The 10,000-nt window shown below is 38.1% G+C and overlaps 1 protein-coding gene across 2 annotated transcripts in view; it reads left to right on the top strand.

The window, feature by feature from the left end:
• LOC133559502 (potassium voltage-gated channel subfamily KQT member 5-like) overlaps nucleotides 1-10,000 on the top strand; it is a 241,718-nt gene that overhangs the window by 144,074 nt on the left and 87,644 nt on the right. For both annotated transcript variants that reach the window (XM_061911321.1, XM_061911322.1), the window contains exons 2-5: nucleotides 1,704-1,794; nucleotides 2,080-2,206; nucleotides 3,763-3,938; nucleotides 5,762-5,887. In XM_061911321.1, the coding sequence (XP_061767305.1) occupies nucleotides 1,704-1,794; nucleotides 2,080-2,206; nucleotides 3,763-3,938; nucleotides 5,762-5,887 (520 nt within the window). The remainder of the gene's footprint in view (nucleotides 1-1,703; nucleotides 1,795-2,079; nucleotides 2,207-3,762; nucleotides 3,939-5,761; nucleotides 5,888-10,000) is intronic.

Below are 10,000 nucleotides of genomic sequence, written 5' to 3' on the forward strand. Positions count from 1 at the left end.
TTATTCAGACATTTAATAATGATTGCATATGTAACTCAGCTTATCAATTGTAATGAATAATGTTCAATATATGCTTTATAAATGAGCACTTTAGTATTTACTAATGCTAACGGGGTGTACTTATAATCGAGTGACACCCACAAAATTAACATACATTTTTAAATCTATTTTTAAATGTATTTATGAATACAAATGACACATTCTGAATTGTGCATCATAGTGATATGTATTTCCTGAGCAGGCAATCACTGAACTGAATGTTGTTTTTTTACAAGTATTCATGACGTCTTATCCTCACCAAAGATAAAAATATTACGGAGTGAGGATGTCGTTATGTCTGTAAAATGTGCCTTGCACACAGTGTGGCAATCAGGTTTATTGCCATGACAACAGCAACTGAATGAAGCTAATATGGATTTTTGGTGGCTCCCACTTTTGCACAATGATGCCAGCTAGAGTGGAAATAATTACATTGCGTTTGTACATCACCTGTGATAATGACACTGATCTTCACCTTGCACTTCTTGAATGAAGTTAAGTTGTGTATGTGTATGAGGGCCGTTAGGAACATCATTCGTAATTACTTACATTACTGAAATGCTCACACATAAACAACTGAAAATGATTCTCTCACACACAGTACTGAAATCATCTTATGCACACTACTGAAAGCCTCTCATACACATTACTGAAATCTTCTTACACACTACGGATTTTTTTTCTTCTCATACATACTACTGAAATCCTCTTACACACTACTAAAATCCTCTCATGCACACTACTGAACATGTTTTCTCTCATACACACTACTAAAATCCTCCTGTCCACACTACTGAAATTTTCTCATACACACTACTGAAATCCTTGCATACACACTGCTGATTTTTTCTCTTATGCACTACTGAAATCCTCTTATACATGCGAATGAAATCTTGTCATACACACTACTGAAATCCTCTCCTACACGCTACTGAGATCCTCTCATACATACTACTAGGGCTGAGCGATATGTATCGAGTTTATAGGATATATTGATGTATTTTTAAACAAGAGAAGAATTAAGAGAATATCATAATATCAATATATTTTTCTTTCACGTTAAAATGACCAAACACCGCTTATTTGTTGTGTTCCTTGTTCTCCCCCGCTTCTAACTCCCTCTCAAAACTCCATGGGCTACTAAACCCTTTCCCTTCCTCCTTCCAAGACGTGCTTGCACGTTTAAGAACATCCCTTTTTGGTTGGTTGTTTACGATGATCACCAGGAAGGGAAATTACAAAAGAAATTCTCTCACACACAAACAACTTAAAATTCTCTTTCACACTACTTAAACTGAGAGCCTTTTATTCACATATATGACTGACAATCATTTTTCACTTGTTAATGTGAAAGTGTTTTAGTGAGATGATGAGATGATTTCAGTAGTGTGTATGAAAGAATTGTAGTAGTGTGTATAAGATGATTTCAGTGGTGTGTATGAGAGGATTTCAATAATTTGTATGAGAGAGAAAATGATCAGTAGTGTATATGAGAGGATTTCAGTAGTGGGTAAAAGAGGATTTCAGTAATGTGTATGAGAGAGAAAAAATTCAGTAATGTGCTTTAGAGGATTTCAGTTGCACGTGTGAGTGGTAATTCTGAATAAATTCCCACACAGCCTCTAATATATACATATGTGTGTGTTGTGTGTGTATCTCAACAGGTTCATCCTGGTGTTTGGATGTTTGGTTCTGTCTGTGTTTTCCACCATCCCTGCTCACCAGGAGTTCTCCTCACACTGTCTGCTCATCCTGGTAGGACACACGCACACATCTGCAATGAACACATTCATGTTTATGACTAATTCAGGTGTGATTAAAAATATCAAGAGTGACGTCTCATCATTAGAAAGATGCCAACATCGAGTACGTTGTCGTGCTACCTTGCACAAACTTGAAACAAGCAGAATGGCATCACTCTCGTTGCCATGTTGACGCTGCAGCCAATAGTAGTGATGGTGCCAATGAGGACTCATTTTAGTGGCACACAATGTCGTAACTTTGCCTTGTTGTGTAAGTGTTTGTGTGTTTGTTGTGCAGGAGTTTGTGATGATTGTGGTGTTTGGTCTGGAGTACATTATCCGGATATGGAGCGCTGGATGCTGCTGCCGCTACCGAGGCTGGCAGGGACGTCTACGCTTCGCCAGGAAGCCTTTTTGTGTCATGGGTAAGTGTGTGTGCATGTGCACCTATAACTTTGTGTGTAACTGTGTGTATGAAGGGATGTTATTTTCTATGTACAACACCTGTATTTTGGCCTCCTGGTGCTTATGTGTGTATGTATCAACTTTTTCAAGTGTGTGTGTGTGTGTGTGTGTGTGTGTGTGTGTGTGTGTCAATGTGTACTGTATGTACCGTATTTTTCGAAGTATAAGTCGCTCCGGAGTATAAGTTGCACCTGCTGAAAATGCATAATAAAGAAGGAAAAAGACATATATACGTCACACTGGAGTATACCGTATTTCCTTGAATTGCAGCCGGGGTGCTAATTATTTTAAAACCTCTTCTCACTCCTGCGCTTACCAAAGGCATGCGGTAAAAGTAAGCAAGCGCTAATTATTTTAAAACCTCTTCTCACTCCTGTACTTACCAAATGCATGCAGTAAAAATTTTAGTGTGATGTAAGCTTGGACCTTAAATCCTACTGAATAGCTCTTAATCTTCTTCCCTTTATGCGATTTCAAATTACCGGTATTGAAATAAGCCTTCTCCATTTTGAAAATGATGACAGGGGAAGTGTTACTCATGACGTCACGAGTTTGACCAGGCAGTAATACTAAGCATGCGCTAATTATTTTGGGAAGCGAGTTTGACCCGCCAGTAATTCAAGGCAGGCGCATACTATATTCCCCGCGGCAATTCAAGGAAATACGGTAAATAAAGAATAGTGAACAACTGCGGCTTCACGGTGGCACCAGCGCCCCCCGCGACCCCAAAGGGAATAAGCGGTAGGAAATGGATGGATGGATGGATAGTGAACAACAGGCTGAATAAGTGTACGTTATATGACGCATAAATAACCAACTGAGAAGGTGCCTGGTATGTTAACGTAACATATTATGGTAAGAGTCATTCAAATAATTATAACATATAGAACATGCTATACGTTTACCAAACAATCTGTCACTCCTAATCGATAAATCCCATGAAATCCTCTCGTGGTGTTTGGAGGAAAAAGAATACTGAGTTGCATCCCAAGAACACCACACCTACTGTAAAGCATGGGGTTGGAAACATCATACTTTGGGGCTGTTTTCCTGCTAAGGGGACAGGACGATTGATCCGTGTTAAGGACAGAATGAATGGGGCCATGTATCGTGAGATTTTGAGCCAAAACCTCCTTCCATCAGTGAGAGCTTTGAATGGTTGACCAAATACTTATTTTCCAGCATAATTTACAAGTAAATTCTTTAACATTCCTACAATGTGAATTCCTGGATTTTTTTTCACAGTCTGTCTCTCACAGTTGAAGTGTACCTATGATGACAATTACAGACCTCTGTCATCATTTTAAGTGGGACAACTTGGACAATCGGTGGCTGACTAAATACTTTTTTGGCCCTCTGTAAATAAACATTGATTGATTGATTGTACCATTTGTGAGATATCACATTCTGCTAGTCAAACATTGGAGCAAAATTGGTAAATTTTCATGAGTTTCGGAGGTAAACAAAAACTGTCGAGCAGGTTCTGGTCGCTGAGTCAGCTTTTTGTCACACACAGACATTTTCGTACTCATCGCGTCCGTCGCCGTGGTGTCGGCCGGCAGCCAGGGCAACATCTTCGCCGCGTCTGCCTTGCGCAGCCTGCGCTTCCTGCAGATCGTGCGCATGGTGCGCATGGACCGACGAGGGGGCACCTGGAAGCTGCTGGGGTCCGTGGTCTACGCCCACAGTAAGGTATGCAACACCTGGCAGCTGCTTTATAAAAACCTGGCACACTGTTGGCCGCTGTGTGCTTTTTGCTCAGTGTTTCCCACAGGACTGCAATCTACTTGTGGCGGTGGGTTAGGAGTGTTATCGTCTAGTTTGCATAACTGGAATATTGTTGTGGAAGAGATACAAACCCTGTTTCCTTATGAGTTGGAAATCGTGTTAGATGTAAATATAAACGGAATACAATGATTTGCAAATCCTTTTCAACCCATATTCAATTGAATGCACTACAAAGACAAGATATTTGATGTTCAAACTCATAAGCTTTATTTTTTTTGCAAATAATAATCAACTTAGAATATCATGGCTGCAGCACGTGCCAAATTAGTTGGGAAAGGGCAGGTTCACCACTGTGTTACATCACCTTTTCTTTTAACAACACTAAAAAAACGTTTGCGAACTTAGGAAACTAATTGTTGAAGCTTCGAAAGTGGAATTATTTTCCATTCTTGTTTTATGTAGCGCTTTAGTTGTTCAACAGGGGTCTTGTTGTCCTATTTTACGCTTCATAATGCGCCACACATTTTCGATGGGAGACACGTCTGGAAAGTACCCGCACTCTTTTACTGCGAAACCACGCTGTTGTTACACGTGACTTGGCATTGTCTTGCTGAAATAAGCAGCGGCGTCCATGATAACATTGCTTGGATAAACACATATGTTGCTCCAAAACCTGTATGGACCATTCAGCATTAATGGTGCCTTCACAGACGTGTAAGTTACCCATGCCTTGGGCACTAATACACCCCCATACCATCACAGATGCTGGCTTTTGAACTTTGCACCTGTAACAATCCGGATGGTTATTTTCCTCTTTGTTCTGGAGGACACCACGTCCACAGTTTCCAAATATAATTTGAAATGTGGACTCGTCAGACATCAGAACACCTTTCCACTTAGCATCAGTCTCGGGCCCAGCGAAGCCAGCAGCGTTCCTTGGTGTTGTTGATAAATGGCTTTCGCTTTGCATAGTACTGCTTTAACATGCACTTACAGATGTAGCGACCAACTGTAGTTAGTAACAGTGGTTTTATGAAGTGTTCCTAAGCCCATGTGGTGATATCCTTTACACACTGATGTCTGTTTTTTATGCAGTACCGCCTGAGGGATCAACGGTCCGTAATATCATCGCTTCCGTGCAGTGATTTCTCCAGATTCTCTGAACCTTTTGATGGTTTTACGGACCGTAGATGGTAAAATCCTTAAATTCCTTGCAATAGCTCGTTGAGAAATGTTGTTCTAAAACTGTTCGACAATTTGCTTACAAATTGGTGACCCTCGCCCCATCCTTTTTTGTGAATTACTTAGCATTTCATGGAAGCTGCTTTTATACCCAATCATGGCATCCACCTGTTCCCAATTAGCCTGCACACCTGTGGGATGTTCCAAATAAGTGTTTGATGAGTATTCCTCAACTTTATGAGTATTTATTGCCACCTTTCCCAACTTCTTTGGCATCAAATTCTAAAGTTAATGATTATTTGCAGTTTAAACATCATATATGTTGTCTTTGCAGCATATTCAACTGAATATGGGTTGAAAAGGATTTGCAAATCATTGTATTACGTTTATATTTACATCTAACACAATTTCCCAACTCATATGGAAACGGGGTTTGTAAGTGTGGTAAGAAAACAACAAAAAAACATGAAAATCAAAAAGCAGTACGTGCTTCAGATATTTTCCTGGGACCGCCACAAAGAAATGAAAGTGTGGGAAACACTGTTGTTTGTGACATGCTTTACTTGTACGCCGTAAACGTGTCGTTGTTGTGTGTCGACGGTTAGGAGCTGGTGACGGCCTGGTACATTGGCTTCCTGGTGCTCATCTTCTCCTCCTTCCTGGTCTACCAGGTGGAGAAGGAAGAAAACAAGGATTTCGCCACCTATGCCGACGCTCTGTGGTGGGGCACGGTGAGCGCAGCTAATGACGACTTTGTCTTTTTATGTGCCTCTCACAAGGCAGAAAAGAACATTTCTGGGTGTGTTTGAAGAGATGCTGTTTTTACAGGACAGGACTGACTATATATTTCCATTTTGAGTGTCTTTAGCACCTTAATGACTTTCTAGTCACACTTGGAGGGTCTCACTCCATCCTTTACAAGGTGACACTTCAACCTAACTAGAAATGGACCAATCAATACCTTCGATTTTTTTGCCGCCGCCAGGTGAAGTTAGCCCCGTACTATCTCACTTTTGGGACTGACCGTGACTCCTGTTAGCACGGAGCAGCTCAATCCGCGTATCAGTCCTTTGTTCATTTTTCGATATGCAACCAAAACTAAATAAGTTGTTTTTTTTCAATAAAAGTTAAAGTACCAAAAGATTGTCACACACATACTAGATGTGGCAAAATTATTCCTGCATTTGACCCATCACCCTTGATCACCCCCTGGGAGGTGAGGGGAGCAGTGGGCAGCAGCGGTGCCCGCGCCCGGGAATCATTTTTGGTGATTTAACCCCCAATTCCAATGTTGAGTGCCGAGCAGGGAGGTAACGGGTCCCATTTTTATAGTCTTTGGTATGACTCGGCCGGGATTTGAACTCACGACCTACCGATCTCAGGGCAGACACTCTAACCACTAGGCCACTGAGTAGGTTTGCCGGAGTTAAAATGAAAAAAGGGGGAAACGTTTTTTTTACGATTTTACACACAATTGAAAATTGAACAAAACGAATAACGGACTTATATTTTGATGATCCATTTGCGACACTTGGGTTTACCAAAAGTAGGGTTGAATCCGTGTAGGTCCGTGTACTTTCCCTTCGCTCTATTTCCAATCCTGAAACACAAATTTGAAAACGGACAAAAAAAGGGTAGATTTTCATTAAAATATTGCCATAAAATTTGCTTATGTGTTTTTTTTTCTTTTTATAGATTTTTATTTTTCCAGATAAACACAAAAATTCAATTTATGTTTATCCAAAATGCAAAAATGTATGTTTATCTGTGTGATAACAAATTGAACCGGAAGCAGTATTTTACCTTTTCTTTCACGTTCAGCGTGTTTTTAGCGTAATGGTAACACCTTTGTTAACTAGGAGTCCAATTGTTATTTTTAAAAAGATGTCATTAAATAGTTGTCCAATTTTCGTTTCAAAAATGAAAATAGAAAAAATGGTCCGAAATTACTTTTTTGATTTGCATTTAAGAATTCCAAATAGAATGAACAAAAGGTACATGGACCCTCAAACCATGTATCACTCCTTTGTTCAATTTTTATGAAACCAAAACTAAATAACTCGTTTTTTTTTTAAAATGTTTTCCGGAAAAAACTGGCAACAAATAGTTTTTTCTGAGTTTTCACACAATTGGAAATAGAACGAACGGAAAGTACACGGACCTACACGGATTCAACCCTACTTTCGGCCAAACCTAAGTGTCACAAATGGATTCTCAAAATGTAACAGGCAGATGGACATGTATTTTCAGAATCCATTAGCGACACTTAGGTTTTGCCGAAAGTAGGGTTGAATCCGTGTAGGTCCGTGTACTTTCCGTTTGTTCTATTTCCAATCCTGAAACGCAAATCAAAAAAACAAAGTTTTTCAATTTTTACTATATATGGCAGATTTGAAAACGAACAAAAAAAGGGTAGATTTTCATTAAAATATTGCCATAAAATTTGATTTTGTGTTGTTTTCCTTTTATACATTTTTTTTTCCAGAAAAACACAAAAAAACAATTAATGTTTATCCAAAATGCAAAAATGCGTGTTTATCTGTGTGATAACAAATTGAACCGGAAGCAGTATTTTACCTTTTCTTTCCCGTTCAGCATGTTTTTAGCATAACAGTAACACCTAACCAAAACTAAATAACTAGTTTTTTTGTTTTTTTTTTCAAAAAATGTTTTCCGGAAAAAACGGGCAACGAATAGTTTTTTCCGATTTTTCACACAATTGGAAATAGAACGAACGGAAGGTACACGGACCTACACGGATTCAACCCTACTTTCGGCGAAACCAAAGTGTCACAAATGGATTCTCAAAATGTAACATATGGACTTATATTTTGAGAATCCATTTGCGACACTTAGGTTTCGCCGAAAGAAGGGTTGAATCCGTGTAGGTCCGTGTACCTTCCGTTCGTTCTATTTCCAATCCTGAAACGCAAATCAAAAAACAAAGTTTTTCCATTTTTACTATATATGGCAGATTTGAAAACGAACAAAAAAAGGGTAGATTTTCATTAAAATATTGCCATAAAATTTGATTTTGTGTTGTTTTCTTTTTATAGATTGTTATTTTTCCAGATAAACACAACAATCCAATTTATGTTTATGCAAAATGTAAAAATTTATGTTTATCTGTGTGATAACAAATTGAACCGGAAGCAGTATTTTACCTTTTCTTTCCCGTTCAGCATGTTTTTAGCATAACGGTAACACCTTTGTTAACTAGGAGTCCTATTGTCGTTTTAAAAATGTGTCATTAAATAGTTGTCCATCTTTCGTTTCAGAAATGAAAATAGAAAAAATGGTCCGAAATTTGTTTTTTGATTTGCATTTAAGAATTCCAAATAGAATGAACAAAAGGTACATGGACCCTCAATCCATGTATCACTCCTTTGTTCATTTTTCAATATGAAACCGAAACTAAATAACTCTTATTTTTATTTAATTTAATTTTTTTCCAAAAATGTTTTCCGGAGATAAAAGAAAAAACAAGCAACAAATCGTTTTTTCCAATTTTTCGCACAATTGGAAATTGAATAAAACGGATAACAGGCATATATGTGGACTTATATTTTGAGAATCCATTTGCGACACTTAGGTTTAGCCGAAAGTAGGGTTGAATCCGTATAGTTCCGTGTACCTTCGGTTCCTTTTATATCCAATTCTGAAACGCAAATGAAAAAACTAAATTAGGTCAGTTTTTCGATTTTCATTATGTATGGCAGATTTGAAACAAAGCAAAAAAGGTTTTGTTATCATTAAAATATTGCCATAAAATTGGATTTTGTACGGTTTTCCTTTTATGGTTTTTTATTTTTCCAGATAAACACAACAATCCAATTTATGTTTATGCAAAATGCAAAAATGTATGTTTATCTCTGTGATAACAAATTGAACCGGAAGCAGTATTTTAGCTTCTCTTTCCCGTTCAGCATGTTTTTAGCATAATGTTAACTAGGAGTCCTATTGTCGTTTTAAAAAAGTGTCATTAAATAGTTGTCCAACTTTCGTTTCAGAAATGAAAATAGAAAAAATGGTCCGAAATTAGTTTTTTGATTTGCATTTAAGAATTCCAAATAGAATGAACAAAAGGTACATGGACCCTCAATCCATGTATCACTCCTTTGTTCAATTTTTATGAAACCAATACTAAATAACAACTCGTTTTTTTCAAAAAATATTTTCCGGAAAAAACGGGCAACAAATCGTTTTTTTCCGATTTTTCACACAATTGGAAATAGAACGAACGAAAGGTACACGGACCTACACGGATTCAACCCTACTTTCGGCGAAACCTAAGTGTCTCCAATGGATTCTCAAAATATATTTTGAGAATCCATTGGCGACACTTAGGTTTAGCCTTAGGTTTACTCTCCGCTGCCCTTTTTTTGTTCGTTTTTCAATCTGCCATATATAGTAAATATTGAAAAACTTTGTTTTTTGATTTGAGTTTTTGGATTGGAAATACAACGAACGGAAGGTACATGGACCTACACAGATTCAACCCTACTTTCGGCAAAACCTAAGTGTCGCAAATGGATTCTGAAAATACAAGTCCATATCATATGCCTGTTACATTTTGAGAATCCATTTGTGACACTTACATTTCGCCGAAAGTAGGGTGGAATCCATGTAGGTCCGTGTACCATCCATCCCTTCGTTCTATTTCCAATTGTGTGAAAAATCGGAAAAAACGATTTGTTGCCCGTTTTTTCCCGATTTTTCACACATTTGGAAATAGAACGAACGGAAGGTACACGGACCTACACGGATTCAACCCTACTTTCGGCGAAACTTAAGTGTCACCAATGGATTCTCAAAATATATTTTGAGAATCCATTGGCGACACT

Source organism: Nerophis ophidion, linkage group LG09 (assembly GCF_033978795.1).
Source record: "Nerophis ophidion isolate RoL-2023_Sa linkage group LG09, RoL_Noph_v1.0, whole genome shotgun sequence".
Taxonomy (NCBI): Eukaryota; Metazoa; Chordata; class Actinopteri; order Syngnathiformes; family Syngnathidae; genus Nerophis; species Nerophis ophidion.